Below are 18,684 nucleotides of genomic sequence, written 5' to 3'. Positions count from 1 at the left end.
CGGAGATTGTAGTGAGCCGAGATGGTACCACTGCACTCCAGCCTGGAGACAGAGTGAGACTCCATGTCAAAAAAAAAAAAAAAAAAAAAAAAAGTGACTTCTTAGCATGACAAAGATTGATTAGAAAAATAAAAAATAGAAAAAAAGGAAAAAAGTGAATTCTGTGGAAATGAAGATGGGAAGTGATTTTTTTTTTGCATGTACATTTTGATGATATGAATATTGGGGTGATTTTATGGGGAAATAAAGGGAAAATAAACCTAAAAGAAGAACAAGTAGGACCCAAGGGGAGACAGCTGGAGGCAGGGGATGAGACTGTTTCTCAAAGTATGGTCAGACCTTTTATGTATATGCCTCACTTTCCCCTTCTTCTGAGCAACATGTTTTTTTCTACCCACTACGCGTATGAAGTCAGTGTAAACACTGGGTTCCTCTCTTGCATCTGGGCCTCAGAGAGCTCAGTGTCCGACAGTTTCCGCTTGATCTCACTGGTTGCTGCTGCAATGTTAGACCTAGAACCTTATCCCTGTTTTACCCAGTTGCCCAATGCCACTTAGATAGTTAGTAGGAGAACCTTGAGTAGAACCCTGCTTGTTAGACATGTGGGCTTTCCTCTAATACATTTTAAAATCCTCTAAGAATGAACTAATTAGAACATGCTCTTGCATACTGGTTAATCTTTTATTGAATATGTAGAGAAAGAAGGGGAGGTAATTAACTCTCCGACTGGTACTGGGATAAGTGAAGAAGACATAAGGCCAGTTGGCATGGAACTCCACTGCAAATGGATTTCATCCAGCTGAGGAAAGTTTGGGCTTATTAGTATTTACTCCAACGAACCTCCAGGTTTTCTCCATTGTGGACAACGTAACTTCCAGCTCCTGAAAAGGAACAAGAAAGAGAACTGGGTCAAATGATTTGACCACTAAATCACCAAATAATGGATGTCATCTCTCCTAACCCCTTGGCCCAATCACCACAAAGGCTCACAGCCCTCTCCATGCTTTGGGCATTTTTGGCACGAGTCTTTTTGGCATGTCTCTGGGTCTTCTTGGCTTGTCTCTCCCTTACCTTGGTCCAGTGGTTTGCCTCCACTCAGAAGTTCCCAGTAGGTTCTGTCATTTTTGCTGGCCGGTAAACCCTGAACAGAGGTGATGTAGGGCCCCCATGGGGTCTCCTCCGTTGTGAAGCTGTGTGTGACAGCAAATAGGTTACTGGAACTTAGAATTGTCAAAGGAACCCCTTAATGGGCATTTCTCAAACTTTAATGTACCTGAGAATCACCTGATGATATAAAAAAATGCAGATTTCCTGGCCTTATCCATAGACACTTTTATTTTTAGGTATGAGGTGGGGGTCAGGAATCTGCATGTTTTATAAACACTCCAGATGATTCTAATGCAGGCACACCACACTCCATGCTAAATTAGAGAAATGGTGCTCATGGTTTCTGCTTCTCCCCCCGCCCCCCACCTGCCATGGCAGATACTTTTCAGACAACAGCTTCAACTTCCACCCCAAGATAGTAACAGCTGAAGATACTGATTCAGTAGAAGAACTTGTTAATCTCATGTCCTGGAGGTACCATAAGTTAGTGAGTTTTCCCTTAGGAAAGAGGAACAGGAAAGGATAATTTGATATTTCATATTGTGTTTACTAAAAAGTGACATGGTCAGTATCTGTTTTATATTTCTTAGTCATTTTCTACCTTCCTTAAAGCCCTCAAGAGTATCCTTTATAATATATATTAAATTATTATTCTGACTTTCTTTATAGCATCCTACGCTATGTTGTTAGACACAATAAATAACTGTCAACTAGCGTTAAGGAGCCAAATAAATCATACTTTTCAGAGGCCAAGCCATTATTTTAATTTTAATACTTGATCTCCTTGGCCAGTAACTTTAATTTAGGGATCTATGAATTTTCTGAAAGCGAGGGCAGGGAGAAGCTTCAGGGTATCTGTAAAACTCCCAATTTAAATGCCAAATTTGGCAGTGGCTCATGCCTGTAATCTCAGCACTTTGGGAGGCTGAGGTGGGCAGATCTCTTGAGCCCAGGAGTTCAAGACCAGCCTGGACAACATAGTAAGACTCTGTCTCTAAAATAAACAAACAAAGAAATGCCAATTTTTGTGTGTATGTTCATCTTTTTCTGGGGTGAACATTCATTGCATTCATCTGATTTTCAAAGGGGTCGGTGATTCAAAAAGAGTTAAGAACCACTGTTCTAGTTCTCAAATGTTTGACTTTAGAAGTTATAGTTATTGAAAAACTTTTACTGAAATAAGAGAGAACCTTGAGACTAATTAACCTATTAAGTGAATATTAATTTACTACCTATTAGGTGCAAGAAGATGAAATATCTCACCTCCTATTTTAAACTCCTCCTGTGAGATGTAGATGGACAGCAAAGCTACTGACCCAGAAGCGTTTTAAATATACTTTGTATTTAGGTGCAAATGCGTTCTTACTGCATCTTTAGAAATGACAGTAAACACCTTAACCTCAAGTTAGGTACAGACCTACCAAAATATAGTATAATTTATTTTCTGAGCTTTCTCCATCACATCGAGGAAGACAGAGCCATCTGGCACAGTGACATTGGCTGAATATGTTTCATTAATTCTCACAGAGTAATTGACTGAGATATGTGATTGTGACTCAGGAGGTGTCACAATTATAGGCTCAGGAATGGAGATGTTGAAGTTACCTGAGAGAGACAGAAAAACCCAGAGCAATATTCAGAATAATAAAAATGATACTAGAGTTTGCAGATCTACCTACTTAACTCCTATCCAAGGACTCCTTGCCTTTATTTAGACATGAATTTACTACAAAGAACAATTATCGTTACTCAAGGGGCAAATTTCTCATATAACTAAAGCAGAAACTAAGACCAAAACTCACCAGCTTGTGAATGTTGGCACTCGGCTCAACTCCCAGCTGTTTAAGCAATTCAGTTGCTCTAACTTCTGTTTCTCACAGAGGATCCTGACATTTTTTCTTTTTTTTGCCTTGGTACAGCATACAATAATGCTTACCTTTTCTCCTTTTTAATTGCTTAACATTTATTGAAAACATATGAAGTGCCAGGCACTGTACTAATCATTTTAAACGGATTGTCTCATCCAATCTTTACAAAAACCTACATTAGATATTGTCCTTGTTCCCAATTTTCGCATTAGAGAACTGAAGCTTAGAGGTTAAATATTTTGTTCAAGTTTCCTAAACCTGTAAGTGGCTGAACCAGGAGAGGGCAGAGATGTAAGAAAATGTCTCCTTTCCTTCTACCTGGTTGCAAAGTCATTTGTTTGAATAAGTAATGTATGCTACAATTTTCGAATACTGGCATATCCTTTCTACACAGATATCTCATTTCTCTGAAGGATCACTCAATATGGAAAGTCAGAGTCACAATACCAATCCTCTGTGCTTTATTTAGGATGACAGTGATGCTCAGATCCTTCTATACTCAACAGTCAGAAAATACGCCTTTGGAGATAGATATTATGTAATCAAGTCTGCCTTGTTAACGTTTGAACTAAGAAGGACATCTAGCACTCAGTTAAGAACAAATCCTCAGGTGGCTGTAATCCCTGATAACATGATGAAAACTGAATTCTCTCTGGTAACTGTTGTGTTTTGCAGGTTTATCTGGTCACTTTTGGTTTCTAAGGATACCTGAATCTCACATGCTTTGGGTGCTATGGTGAAAAGCAAAACAGTGTGCTCTTTAATGCTTATACCTGAACCAGAGACACAAGAAGAGTCTTTGTTAACATCCAAGTAGGTCTTTCCCAACAGGGCAGGTAAAACCTGGGCTGCAGCAATCGGAACATTGAATGCTCCTCGGCAAATTTCCATGAGCGCTGCGTTCAGAGTTTCTTGGCAATTCCACTCATTTTCATCATAATAGTCTGATGATACAAAGAGGGCCTAATGAGGCAGGGCAGCGGGAGGGGTGACAAGAGATAAAGAGAGACAGAGAGAGAATATGAGACACTTCAAATAAGAACTAATTAAGTATTAATTGAACATTGACTACCTAGGAAGCACCTCAGAGAACTCAGATATCTTTCCTGTTATCCAGAAGCTTATAAACTAGTTTGGGTGGGGAGGTGAGAACTGTTTAATAACATAAGCTATAATAGTTCCAATGAGAGCAGACTTTGCCACATTCGTTTCTATATCCCAATACTGGGAAATACCGGTCATACAGGAGACACTCATTAAATATTAACAAACTATTGTAAAAAGAGATGCCAGAGGAACATCCTAAGGGATGCATCTCGTGGCATGTCTCCTTCAAAAGAGGAGAGGAGCTCACACACATTTAATGAGGCTAAAAAAGCCTCCTGGAGAAGGTGGTATTTGAGTTAGGCCTTGGAAAGTGAGCTAGAATTTAAATGCCAGCTGAGATGAGAGATGGGGAGCTCTGTACTCAAGAGGAACAACATGAACAGAGGTGTTAGGTAGGAATGGCCAGGACATGATCTGACAGTGATGAGAGTATCTGCATTTTAGCAAAGTTTCTCAGGAGATTCCTCCTGGTTTAGGAGAACTGGTGTATAGGGAACATTGGAGGCAACTATGGAAGAACAGGCTGGAGAAGGAAGTTGGGCTAGACTAGCAGATGCTTGAATTTTATGGTCAGGTGTCTGACATCATTTGCTGACAACAACAAGGAAGTGTCTGACATTATTTGATTGACAATGGGGAGTCTAATAGTTCATTAAACAGAGACTCTCCGGGCAGCAGAATGTAAGCTCTATTGAAGGGGCAGAATTGTGAGGTAGTAAAAGTTAGGAGGGTTTTGGGGTGAGCAAGACAGGAACTAAAGTGAGTTGGACTTGAACATGCTGCTCTGTAGTTTCCCAGGGATGGACAGTTCCTGTTTTCATCTTTTCTTGGAGGTTCTTAAGCTAACCAAGTGATCCACAAGCATTTGCGGGATATAAGAAAAAAGAAAAACTGGTCATAGTACATCTCCTCTTAAGACACTTCAATCAATGTTATTCATATACATAACAATGAATTAAACGTTATTAATATTTAAAAATGCCCAGCAATGTCTGGTAGACAAGTAGCTCTTGATCGTACTGTGACTCTGTATCACCTGTAGGGCTTTTAAACAAGAGCAAGGCGCAGGCTCCACCTCTAAATTTCTGTACTACCTGGCTCGTGTGGGCCTAGGTTTTAGTGATTTCTAAGAGCTCTTTCAGGTGATTCAAATGTGCAACTAAAATGGGAAATCAGTTTTATATTCAGTTCAAACTTAGTAAGGCAACCAGCAACATAAATAGTAACAACAGCAATACAGGTAACCTTGTGACTGGACCCATGCTTACACCTCCAGCCTCCTGTTGTGTTTCCCAAGGACTATGTGCTGGCCATGCCAAACACCTTGACCTTAAAATGCCTAATCGGGGGAAGGATGCAGCAAACCACCAAGGCACGTGTATATCTATGTAACAAACCTGCATGTTCTGCACAGGTAACCCAGAATTTAAAGTATAATAATTAAAAAATGCCTAATTTTTTGTGCTTTTGGGTCTTTGTCCTTGCTGCCATCTCTCCCTTGAAAGTCCTCTCACCCTGAGTCAGCCTGGAAAACACCTGTTCATACTGAGGATGCAGTAATTTTTTTTTTTTTCTGTAAACCTTCCTTGATTGCTTCTTATATCTTCCCCTTAGAGTTTGTAAATCAATGGATGAATGAGTGCAGAAATGAAGTCTCAGACCTCAAGGAGCGTAGGCATGACAGGGTAGGTGCTGAGTGTCAGTTTGGAGAACGACTGCCCAGGTCCCATCCCAATCTGCACCATTTCCTGGTTTTGTGAGATTAGGTAAATGACTGACAGTTACTGTGACTCATGCTCCCAGTTTAGGAAATGGAGATAATGTGGTAGTTCCCTCTTATTAGTGGGAGATACATTCCAAGACCTGCAGTGGATGTCTGAAACCGTGGATCGTACTAAGCCTTAAATATACTGTTTTTTCCTATATATCCACACCTATAATAAAGTTCAGTTTATAAATTAGGGACAGTAAGAGATTAACAACAACAACAATAACAACATAGAACAATTATAATAATACACTACAGCACCGTTACTCTTGTGCTTTGGGGCCATTATTAAGTAAATAAGCGTTACTTGAACACACACCCTTCAGTGTTGGGACAGTTGATATGATAACGGGCTACTAAGTTATTAACAAGCATAGACGGAGAGATGAATCACTTCCTGGGTGGAACAGAGCCGGAAGGTGCAACATTTTATCATACTACTCTGAATTATGCACAATTTAAAACTTAGGAACTGTTTATTTCTGAAATTTTCCACTTACTATTTTCAGACCTTGGATGACCTTGGGAGACTGAAACTATGGAAAGTGAAACTGGGGATAAGGGGGGACTGCTGTGTGTGTGAAAGTGTAAAACTACATGTGATAGAACAACAGGGTAGAGTGCATAGACTCTGGAGTTTCTTAGAGAAACTGTAGTTAGGAAAAGCTTTCTAGAAGCATTGGTTATGGAGAAGTAAAGTTGAAGACGAGAAGAGTACATGTCAGGCGGGGGAGGGGAATCATATGAGCAAAATCAAAGTTAGTGTAGGAACCGCAGAATGGATAATAAGATCTTAGGAGGCCAGTAAGAAAGGATAAAGATACTGGCTGGATGCGGTGGCTCACGCCTGTAATCCTAACACTTTGAAAGGCCGAAGTGGGTGGATTACCTGAGGTCAGGAGTTTGAGACCAGCCTGGCCAACATGGTGAAACCCCATCTCTACTAAAAATAGAAAAAACTAGCAGGGCATGGTGGTGGGTGCCTGTAATCTCAGCTACTCAAGAGGCTGAGGCAGGAGAATTGCTTGAACTCCGGAGGTGGAGGTTGCAGTGAGCCAAGATCACACCATTGCGCTCCAGCCTGGGCAACAAGAGCGAAACTCCATCTCAAAAAAAAAAAAAAAGATACTGCTTTCTTCCAGAGAAGACTCCCTTCTCTGCCTCCTGTTTCACCCTTTGACTTACCTGCATGGCTTCTCCTGTACTATATGGGTTTCCGATGAGACCATTTCTTTTTTTCTTAGACAGAATCTTTTCTACCAGTGACTTCGTATAGTTACTGATCTTCATCAAATCCCCTCCATCTGCTTTGACCTGCCCATTTATTAGACTCCTTTTCACACAGGTCAGAGCCAGGACAGCCATTGCACCAGTATCTGTCAGAAAACAAAACATTGTAGGTAGGGGACCATCTTAGTTTGTCCTGGGCTGAGAGGTTTCCTGGGATGTGAGACTTTCAGTGCTAAAAGAAAAACAGATTTAGAAAAACTGGGATGGTTGGTCATGCTAATTGATGAAGAAAGATTTCAAGATATAGCAATCATCTCTCCAGCACTAACCACTGAAATATTTAGAGATTTCTTCCCAATGTTCGATTGCCATGTACCCCATACATCATACCTCATACTGTAGTGTGATGGGTCTCCCACCAGGTTACTTAAGTGAGTTCAGGCCATGGTCCTGAACTGAAGAACAGGTGTCTCTGAGAATCCAAACATCCTGGAAAGCATCTAAGAACTTGCCAAGGCAAACAGACCCATCACACATAATATAGCAGGTAAAGAGCCAGGAAATTGCCTTAAAAGCAGCGTAGGGATGGGATGTAGCACAGATATCTAAAGCTGTCTTGCTGCCATGAGGAGTGTTTTTTTTTTTTGAGATGGAGTCTCTCTCTTGCTGCCCAGGTTAGAGGGCAGTGGTCTGATCTCTACTCACTGCAAACTCTGCCTCCTGGGTTCAAGCGATTCTCCTGCCTCAGCCTCCCAAGTAGCTGAGATTATAGGCATGAGCCACCAGGACCAGCTAATTTTGTATTTTCAGTAGATACGGGGTTTCACTATGTTGGCCAGGCTGGTCTTGAACTCCTGACCTCAGATGATCTGCCTGCTTTGGTCTCCCAAAGTGCTAGGATTACAGGTGTCAGCCACTGCGCCTTGCCTTTTTTTTTAAAAATACAATTCTGGGTTTTTCTCGTTACACATACCTTAGTCATAAACACCTATGGATCTGTAGCTGCATACACATGGACAGTATTTCACTTTTACATGTTGGCTGCTCTCATCTTTTCCATCTTTCTCCAATCTTGTAGCCATGTCGGCTGAGGAATTGAGAAAATTTAGGACAATACATCAAAGAATCTATGTCTTTGTAAGCCTCTCAAAGGTTTCATTAGACTGATTAGAAGATAGTACTTAACAGAGGTATTGCCCAGTAAACCTCTTTAAAAAAGAGGATGAGAATGATGGTTTCCAGGTTCATCCATGTCCCTACAAAGGACGCGAACTCATCGTTTTTGATGGCTGCATAATATTCCATGGTGTATATGTGCCACATTTTTCCTGTCCAGTCTATCATCGATGGGCATTTGGGTTGGTTCCAGGTCTTTGCTATTGTAAACTGTGCTGCAATGAACATTCGTGTGCATGTGTCCTTATAGTAGAACAATTTATAATCCTTTGGATATATGCCCAGTAATGGGATTGCTGGGTCAAATGGAATTTCTATTTCTAGGTCCTTGAGGAATCGCCACACTGTTTTCCACAGTGGTTGAACTAATTTACACTCCCACCAACAGTGTAAAAGTGTTCCTATTTCTCTACATAAAGAACACAAAATCAAACACCACATGTTCTCACTCATAAGCGGGTGTTGAACAAGGAGAACACATGGACACAGGGAGGGGAGCACTATACATGGGAGTCTGTTAGGGGGGAGGGGGGACAGTGGGGGGTGGGGAGTTGGGCAGGGATAGCATGGGGAGAAATGCCAGATATAGGTGAAGGGGAGGGAGGCAGCAAATCACACTGCCACGTATGCACCTATGCAACAACCTTGCATGTTTTTCACATGTACCCCAAAACCTAAAATGCAATTAAAAAAAATAAATAAATTGAAAAAAAAAAAAAAGAGGATGAGGCAAGAGATTGGAAGAAGGAGAGATAAGGACTCATTTTCTGGCTTGATACTTGGTCTCTCCTGTGTTCTTTAGCATGGGACCTTTCCTCTCTCATGGGAAAAGAAGTCCGAGAAATCTCACAATTCTCCTTACTATCTAGAAATACTAAATGGTGACCTGCTTTGAATTTGAATTTGGAGAAAGATGAACTTGTGTATCTGGATCCATAGAGGCTAAGCACCTATGCTAGACTTCTTTTCAGATGTTAAAGCTGACACAGTGGGAAATTTCTGGTTCATTTCCCAAGGTGAAATATACTTTATTAATGATAATATTGGACTTTGTCACTGGAGAGGTGGTATTGTTCAAGACAACCTAGGTATTAAAACTGTCCCAATAAACCAGAGAAAGAGGCAGTGTTAAGATAAACGAATTCCATTGCACTTCCCTTTTCTAAAACTTAACCTTTCTAAAATGTTTCATGTAAATATTCTCATGCTTTATCCTCATTTTACAGATGGAAAAATTAAGATCAAGAGTTAACATTCTTTGTTTATATAACTCAAAGAAGAGCTGGAGCAGAAACCAGGTATTTCTAGTATACCACACATCTAGAAAGAGGCTTAAATGCCATCCATCATCCATTCTTCTCAAAAAGAAAATTCCCTTTTGAGGAGACTAGAGCAAAGACGGTAGAAAATAAAACCCAAGTACTTAACGGTAGAAAAACGCAAAGAACAAGACCTACTGGTGACCATGTCCTCTGTACCAAGGGAATTGGGCTTAGTAACTCACCTACTGAAAACTGGCCACCAAAATAATAGTTTTTATTTTCGGGATTGAAGCGTTTGACAACTTCAGCGGTTGAGTAGTTGCCATCAAACAGACACAAGGCCAAAACATCCAGGCTGAGCTGGTAGTAGTTAGTCAGGGGATTCCCACTGTGTGTTTCTAGAAAAGAGAAGAAATACCTCCCTTACTCATGGAAGCAGTAATGGAGTATACATTTTCAATCTATTCCTACTTACTCGATTTCAATTTCTTTACATTTAAGGAAAGGTGGATAATAGAAGCATGAGGTCACGCATAGAATCAGAAAATCTAAGGAATGTAAAGGCTTTTAAGGGCCACTAAATTCCACTCAACTTCTTTCATTTTATAACTGAGGGGACACAGCCTTAAAGAGATTAAGATGCTATCTAGATATCCAGGTGGTTACAGAGCTAGGGCCAGAATACAGGTTTTCTACCTCCAAGACACTTGTGCTTTCAATAGCAAGGTGTTGAAACTGTAAATAGAAACCTAGGTTGGAGGCCATCTCAAAGGAAGATGGACATAATGAAAAATAGAATAAATATTGGGTGGGAGTTGAAATAAAAACAATGCACCTCACTAGTGGCTACCATGGCCAGTTTATTTTTCCCAGTGATCATGTACTCTGGCCACCTTTAGCTCATATACTAGCATTGAATATTTTGGTACTTATGCCACTGTGTCCTGTGTTTTTAAGCTATTTCTGGTGTAATTCATCATCTGACTAAAAGCCAAGCCCCTGGAGGATTAGAGAATGGTGTTGTGTCTGTGTGTGTGTCTGTGTGTGTGTGTGTGTGTGCCATCATATGTAAAGTAGTACTTGACACAGGGTCAATGCTTAGCTAAACACATTTAAAAAGAAAATTCAAGATGCATACTGAAAGGGAAAAAGGGAAGTGCCCTGTAAAGATATAGTGAGATGAATGGGTTTACGAGGAGAAGGAAAGAGTGGAGGGAAGCTTCATATAATCTGAATCAGCGGAGGAGAAGGTAAGGTTCTCTATGGTCTCTAAATATTTGATTCTTACCCATATTTTTGATTTCTGCTTGGAACTTATTTTCTAGGTGATCAATAAGATGGTAATGATATATTAAGGTTTCTTCAGGGCTACGACATGCTCCCAAAGCCAGTATAATCAAGGCAAGCTGTCCCGAGCTTAAATCTGACACTGAAAAGAAAAATATTTGAGCTTAACAAGATACATGCTTGTGAGTTTTTGGGCCTCCTGATTTCCTTGAGACTTACATTGCCTGTCACTTCTTTCTTCTATTGCACTCTGTACAGTCTTGTGTCACTTAATGATAGGGATAAATTCTGAGAAGCTGGTGGTTAAGCGATTTTGTCATTGTGCAAACATCATAGAGTGTACTTACACAAATCTAGATGGTATAGCTGACCACACACCTAGACTATAGGGTACAGCTTGTTGCTCTCAAGCTGAAAACCAGCACAACATGTTACCGTCCTGAATACTATAGACAATTGTAGCCCAATAGTATTTGTGTATCTAAACATATCTAAGCACAGAAAAGGTACAGTAAAAATACAGTATTAAAATCTTGTGGGACCATTGTCATATATGTTCATCATTATATGACACATTCCTGTACTAATATTTGATTCCTGTCTTCTTTATCCTCAAAGCAGAGCCTTTTAGAGCAGTACTGTATAAATGCAAACTAGATCTTGGTCTTTTCATTTTGGAATCATGCAATCCCTATAAAAGTGAAAAAAGAGGAAAATCATTTTGGAATCATGCAATCCTTATAAAAGTGAATAAAGGGGAAAAATAAACAACATCTTGGGATTTTTTTTTTCTCTTTGTGGTGCCAGCTTGCTAGGATAGTAGTACTTGATTTTTTAATATTCTGCTTTATAGAGTATCAAAACTTTCCAGCTTCTCATAATTCTTATAATAATATTATGAGGTTGGTAAGAGTGGCTTCATTTCCCCTTATGCTAATTAGAAAACTGAGGCTTAGTATTAACATGACTGGTTCAAGGCCAACTCACACCTAGTCCGAATCTGGTTTGCTCTATGGTTGCTTTGCCATCACCACCTTTCTTAGTTGTGATCTGTATTCCCATGTGGTTGTGAACTAAGCTAGCTTATATAACAGCATTAATGGATAAAAATCAATAGCTTTTGTTTGTTGCTTCTTGAAGAAAAATTATTATTTTTTTTTTCAATTTTTTAAAATTATACTTTAGGTTCTGGGGTACATGTGCAGATCATGCAGGATTGTTGCATAGGTACACACATGGTAAGGTGGTTTGCTGCCTTCATCCCCCAATCACCCATATCTGGTATTTCTCCCCTTGTTATCCCTCTCCACCCTCCCCACCCCACGCTGTCCCTCCCCTAACCCCCACTCAATGGTCCGCAGTGTGTGATGCTCCCCTCCCTATGTCCACATGTTCTAATTGTTCAACACCTGCCTATGAGTGAGAACATGTGGTGTTTGGTTTTCTGTTCTTGTGTCAGTTTGCTGAGAATGATGGTTTCCAGATTCATCCATGTCCTTATGAAGGACATGAACTCATAGTTTTTTATGGCTGTTTAGTATTCCATGGTGTATATGTGCCACATTTTCTTTATCCAGTCTATCATTGATGGACATTTGGGATGGTTCGAGGTCTTTGCTATTATAAACAGTGCCTCAATGAACATTCGTATGCATGTGTCTTTATAATAGAACAATTTATAATTCTTTGGGTATATACCAGTAATGGGATGGCTGAGTCAAATGATATTTCTATTTCTAGGTCCTTGAGGAATTGCCACACTGTCTTCCACAATGGTTGAACTAATTTACACTCCACCAACAGTGTAAAAGTGTTCCTATTTCTCCACATCCTCTCCAGGATCTGTCTCCAGATTTTTTAATGATCATTATTCTAACTGGCGTGAGATGGTATCTCAATGTAGTTTTGATTTACATTACTCTAATGACCAGTGATGATGAGCATTTTTTCATATGTTTGTTGGCCTCATATATGTCTTCTTTTGTAAAGTGTCTGTTCATATCCTTTGCCCACTTTTGAATGGGCTTGTTTGTTTTTTTCTTGTATATCTGTTTTAGTTGTTTGTAGATTCTGGATATTAGCCCTTTGTCAGATGGGTAGATTGCAAAAATTTTTTCCCATTCTGTTGGTTGCCATTCACTCTAATGATGGTTTACTTTGCTGTACAGAAGCTCTGGAGTTTAATTAGATCCCATTTGTCTATTTTGGCTTTTGTTGCCATTGCTTTTGGTGTTTTGGTCATGAAGTCCTTGCCTATGCCTATGCCTACCATGCTGTTTTGATTACTATGGCCTTGTAATATAGTTTGAAGTCAGGCAGCATGATGCTCCAGCTTTGTTCTTTTTGCTTAGGATTGTTTTGGCTCTTGCACTCTCCCAAGACTAAACCGGGAAGAAGTTGAGTCCTTGAATAGACCAATAACAAGGGCTGAAGTTGAGACAGCAATTAATAGCCTACCAACTAAAAGTCCAGGTCCAGACGGGTTTACAGCTGAATTCTACCAGACGTACAAAGAGGAGCTGGTACCATTCCTTCTGAAACTATTCCAAACAATACAAAAAGAGGGAATCCTCCCCAACTCATTTTAGGAGACCAGCATCATCTTAATACCAAAACCGGGCAGAGATGCAATTAAAAAAGAAAACTTCAGGCCAATATCCATGATGAACATTGACACAAAAATCTTCAATAAAATACTGGCAAACAGAATGCAACAGCAAATCAAAAAGCTTATTAATCATGATCAAGTAGGCTTCATCCTGGGGATGCAAGGCTGCTTCAACATACACAAGTCTATAAATGTAATCTATCACATAAACAGAACCAAAGACAAAACCACATGATTATCTCAATAGATGCAGAGAAGGCCTTTGGCAAAATTCAACAGCACTTTTATGCTAAAAACTCTCAATAAACTAGGTATTGATGGTATGTATCACAAAATAATAAAAGCTATTTATGACAAACCCACAGCCAATATCATACTGAATGGGCAAAAGCTGGAAGCATTCCCTTTGATATCTGGCACAAGACAAGACAAGGATGCCCTCTCTCACCACTCCTATTCAATGTAGTATTTGAAGTCCTAGCCAGAATAATCAGGCAAGAAAAATAAATAAAGGGTATTCAATTAGGAAAAGAGAAAGCCAAATTGTCTCTATTTGTAGACAATTGTATATTTAGAAGACCCCATTGTCTCAGCCCCAAATCTTCTGAAACTGATAAGCAACTTCAGCAAAGTCTCAGGATACAAAATCAATGTGCAGAAATCACAAGCATTCCTATACACCAATAACAGACAGAGAGTCAAATCAAGTGGACTCCCATTCACAATTGCTACAAAGAGAATAAAACCACTAGGAACACAACTAAAAAAGGATATAAAGGACCTCTTCAAGGAGAACTATAAACCACTGCTCAATGAAATGAGAGGACACAAACAGACAGAAAAACATTCCATGCTCATGGTTGGGAAGAATCAACATCGTGAAAATGGCCATACTGCCCAAAGTAATTTATGGATTCAACACCATCCCCATCAAGCTAATGACCTTCTTCACAGAACTGGAAAAAACCACTTCAAACTTCAGATGGAAGAAAAATTATTTTTAAGACCAAAATAAGCAAGACCTAGCTCTAGGGTGCATGGCATGGGCATGTATTTTGGGCATGTTTCTGTTACCTCAAGTTTGGTACCATTAGAATGGATGTAGCAGGGATACTTTGGATGCATAATTTTTAGGATTAGTTTCAGATAATCTTTTAGACAGATAGATTTTAAGATTCTCTATAAATCTTCCGGAGAATACAGAAACTTACCTCTCCTTTTCACATTGTATTTGATTTGTTTGATCATCTCTTTCCTCAGGGTTTGGTTCTGGATTCCAACAAGTTTGAGGGACAACAGGACATTGGCAGCGCTGGTTACCTCGGTACACTTTGAATTCATCATTGTATTCAACAGAGGGTTTATGTCATTTTTATCACTTACCTCTGTGGCAGAGGAGGAAGAAATAAGAAACGCATACTCAGAAAATAGTAAGACTTAGAACAGGGGTTATATAAAAATATTTAGTAATAGGTATGGCACAGATGTATACCAATCCAGTGGCTGCTGACTGTGTTGGTGGAATAATACAAAGGTGGGTCTTGAACCACCCTCCCATGCCAGACATGACTCCTTTAACAACTATCATGAAAATGTTTTAATATTTTAACAACTGGTACAGCCTTACCATTGTGTACTGGCAGACTCCTTGCCTGGGATATCTAACATCATTCCCTGATTTTGTATATGAAGCTTAGAGAGAGTGTCCTTAAAGAAACTTCCATAATTGGAGGCTTAGCTGAAACTAGACTACATGTCTTCTGATTCTTAGTCAGCAGGACTTTCTACTTCCTGGATTCAGGTTTTTCCTTCTCCATCTTCTAAATCAATTGGGTTAATGCTGAAAAAATACAGGTACAAATTCTGTTATATTGGGGTGATTGACCCCAAAACTTCATTGTGTGATTGCCCAGATGGCTGGGCATCAAGATCATTATTCAGCATTATGCAGCCTTTGAAAAAGCCTCCAGATTTAGTCTACAATATGCCCCAATTCCAGAGATGGAGGGAAGTCACGTTATACTGTGGAAGTAGGAGAATCTGGAGCTCCCAAAGAAATAGAGGTGAATGAAAAGAGTTACTATTTAAAACACAGGACAGTTTCTCAATATGTTTTTCCATAATCTTGAGGGGTAGCCCCAGATCCTACCCTTCTCCATATTATCTAATGGGTTAGTGGGAGAATGAGAAGAACATGAGCTTTGGATTCATATTTACACTCTGTGCTCCTTATGACTGTGAATAATAAGTTACATAGCTTGTTTTACCCTTTTTGTTCTCATCTAAAAATTGTGGCTGTTAACATCTATCTTACAGATATTGGACAGCAAACCACTGAATTAACTGTAAAATGCTGCACATATTATTATTTCTAACCCAACTGGAGTTTTTATCGCTATACTTGAGAATCAAGGAAATGTAATTTCCCTTGCCCCGTTTTCTTCGCTTTAAAAGGAAGAGTCAAGAAGATCTGAACAGAGTGATTGTAGAAAAGTAATGATGTGTTGCAGACACAATGGAACAATTGAGTCAATTCTCTGAGATTTTGTGGAAGCATCCAGCTCAGCAGATTTTCTGGCCCCGAAACAGACTTTTTAGTTCCTGGTCAACAACTCATATCAGCTTCCTTGACTGCTAAAGATAAATTCAATTATTATTATTATTACTTAAAACAAATTGAACTCTAAAACCTACATAGCCATCCCCTGTTCTTAGGCTCCAACAAGGGAAATGTTAGGCCAAGAAGAAAAATTAGTCAGAAGAGTCTATGCTGTAGCCTGTATGTAAACAAGCCTGTCTTCTGTGGTGTCGTTCTCTTCTTACTGGTTACAGAGCACAGATTGTACCACCTAATCATCTTTGGGTTGAAGGTCAATTTCAGAGTAAAGTCTCACAAAAGAGAAGTCATGCACCTGAGAACTGCACCAGACTTCAGGAGATAATTTGCTTCAATAGTCTCCCCTCATTATCCTTCATTTATGAAGAAAGCTAAAGAAATTCAGAAATATTGGGTCATTCAATGACTAAGGGATCAAACTAAACATGAATCTAGTTTTCCGTTCTCTTGCTTTATTATTCTTTTACAGAGTCACACAATCTCTGGGGATAACATCCAGGCAAGAGATGATGGAACTTTATCCCATGTCTCCTAAGAAAGAGTTGAAGGGAGGTGGACATGCAACTTGGAACATCTAAACTCACTCATGACAAGACAGCAATCATCACTATTTGAAAGAGATTATTAGTTTTTTTCTGTGTAGTTACAAGGGGTTAACCCAAAAATCATGGATTGAATTTCAGAAAAAAAGATTGCATATCAAAACCAAAAGATCACTTTCCATGATCTAGAAAAGTTTCTGGGAGCATAAATTTTCTGTCATTGGAAATTCACATGAATAAAGAGTTACTTGGCAGGGATGCTGTGCTAGAGAGGATCTGAGCATAGAAAGAGCAGTTAGCCAAGTTAACACACAATCTATAATTCCTCTTACAACAACATGCATTGTGGGACTTTCCTCACCATCTCCTGCCACCCTTGCCATCATTCATGGAGTCCAATCACATATGGAACTGGAATGGGATCTTTTCTCAGGTAACTCTACATAGAGTCTCTTGTCAACAGTCTTCAGTAGACTATCACTCAAGAGTAATTTTAGCTCAAAGTGTACTCACCACAGATCTCACATAGTTGGCTTGGAATAAGAGAAAACAGTAAGAGCCCCACTAGGGGCAGCTGGTGTGACTGCCTCATCTCTTCAACAGTGTACTGGAATGTTGAGGGATTCGCTATTTATTAGGTGATGGACAGAAGATAATGAGAGCTCCTCCTTCAGGTTGCTTCAGCTTCTTTTCACTCAAGCAGATATTGAGAAATGTTGGGAGGTGTGGTCAAGTGTATTTGTCCATGTAATGTAATAAATCAGGAAGAAGAATTGTAAAGTGTGGTTAGAAAGAATGAGGAAATAATTTTCCTTTGTTTCCTGCCCTAAACTTTCAGGGTTCATATCCATTATTTGCCTTCCACTCAGTGAACATATATTAGGTGAATGACTCCTGTAATGTTTCCCTTTTTTCCATTTCACTTTATGTCTTATGTTTCCTGACAAAGTAGATTTGATCATGCAAACACATACAACATATAAAAATGGAAGTAAAATAAGACATCCAAATGGCAAGCAGGCATATGAAAAGGTGCTTGCAAAGGTGCTTAACATCACTGATCATCAGAGAAATGGAAATCGAAGCTGCAATGAGATATCCTCTCATCTCAGTTAAAATGGCTTTATCCAAAAGACAGGCAATAACAAATGCTGGCAAGCACATAGAGAAAAGGGAACCCTCGTACCCCGTTGGTGGGAAAGTAAATTAGTAGAATAACTATGGAAAAGAGTTTGGAGGTTTCTCAAAAAACTAAACATAGAGCTACCATATGATCCAGCAATCCCACTGCTGGGTATATACCCAAAAGAAAGGAGATCAGTATATGGAGGACATATCTGCATTTCCATGTTTGTTGAAGCACTGTTCACAATAACTAAGATTTGAAAGCAATCGAAGTGTCCATCAACAGATGAATGAATACAAAAAATGTGGTCCATATACACAACAGAGTGCAATTCCTCCATTTAAAAGAATGAGATCCTGTCATTTGTGACAAAATGGATGGAACTGGAGATCACTATGTTAAGTGAAATAAGCCAGGCATAGAAAGACAAACATTGCATGTTCTCACTTATTTGTGGGATCTAAAAATAAAAACAATTTAACTCACAGAGACAGAGAATAAACAGATGGTTACCAGGGGCTGGGAAGGGTACTAGTGGCAGGAAGGAGGAAGAGAGGGTTAATGGGTACAAGAAATTAGAAAAAATGAATAACAGGGTAACTATAGGCAATAATAATTTAATTGTACATTTTAAATAACTAATAGTATAATTGGATTCTTTGTAACATAAAGGATAAATGGTTGAGAGGATGGATATCCCCTTCTCTATAATGTGATTATTATGCATTGCATTCTTGTATCAAAACATCTCATGAGCCCCATAAATATAACCACCTCTTATGTACCCACAAAAATTAAAAAAAATTTAAAAACAGAAGTAAAAGTTGTAAGTCTGAAATTGAAGCAGGCAGTATTGGAGAACCCAGCACATGAAGGGATCTTTGGCATAGTGGTTTTTGACCTATGATTTTTCTCCTAAGATAGATCCCCTAGCCAAGGAGGAAAACCAGAGGGCTATGCATCAAATGTGGATTTCCTAGCCAAGG

General features: G+C 39.3%; 2 protein-coding genes across 5 annotated transcripts in view; one reads left to right on the top strand and one right to left on the bottom strand.

Annotated features, from left to right (window-relative positions):
* LOC105718582 (syntaxin-3) overlaps positions 1–18,684 on the top strand; it is a 141,329-nt gene that overhangs the window by 93,540 nt on the left and 29,105 nt on the right. The window lies entirely within an intron of this gene.
* TCN1 (transcobalamin 1) lies at positions 668–17,241 on the bottom strand. Its single transcript, XM_012454313.3, has 9 exons — positions 17,086–17,241; positions 14,625–14,798; positions 10,807–10,947; positions 9,761–9,916; positions 7,036–7,226; positions 3,749–3,938; positions 2,529–2,712; positions 1,072–1,190; positions 668–881 (listed from the first exon to the last, which is right to left on the bottom strand). Exons 1-9 carry the CDS (start codon positions 17,162–17,164, stop codon positions 820–822), a joined length of 1,296 nt encoding a protein of 431 aa, XP_012309736.3. The 5' UTR covers positions 17,165–17,241; the 3' UTR covers positions 668–819.

This window comes from Aotus nancymaae, unplaced genomic scaffold (assembly GCF_030222135.1).
Source record: "Aotus nancymaae isolate 86718 unplaced genomic scaffold, 86718_ANA_hifiasm-v0.15.2.pri h1tg000059l, whole genome shotgun sequence".
In the NCBI taxonomy this organism is placed as follows: Eukaryota; Metazoa; Chordata; class Mammalia; order Primates; family Aotidae; genus Aotus; species Aotus nancymaae.
Note: the sequence above shows the minus strand (reverse complement) of the source record. Positions and strands in the feature narration are given on the sequence as shown.

Coding starts and splice junctions, on each gene's coding strand:
- TCN1 (XM_012454313.3), bottom strand. CDS start 17,164: ATGAGGCAGTCACACCAGCTGCCCCTAGTGGGGCTCTTACTGTTTTCT. Junction 9,917..10,806: donor AGCAGAAATCAAAAATATGG/GTAAGAATCAAA, acceptor TCTCTTTTCTAG/AAACACACAGTGGGAATCCC. Junction 882..1,071: donor AGGCAAACCACTGGACCAAG/GTAAGGGAGAGA, acceptor GTTCCTTTTCAG/GAGCTGGAAGTTACGTTGTC.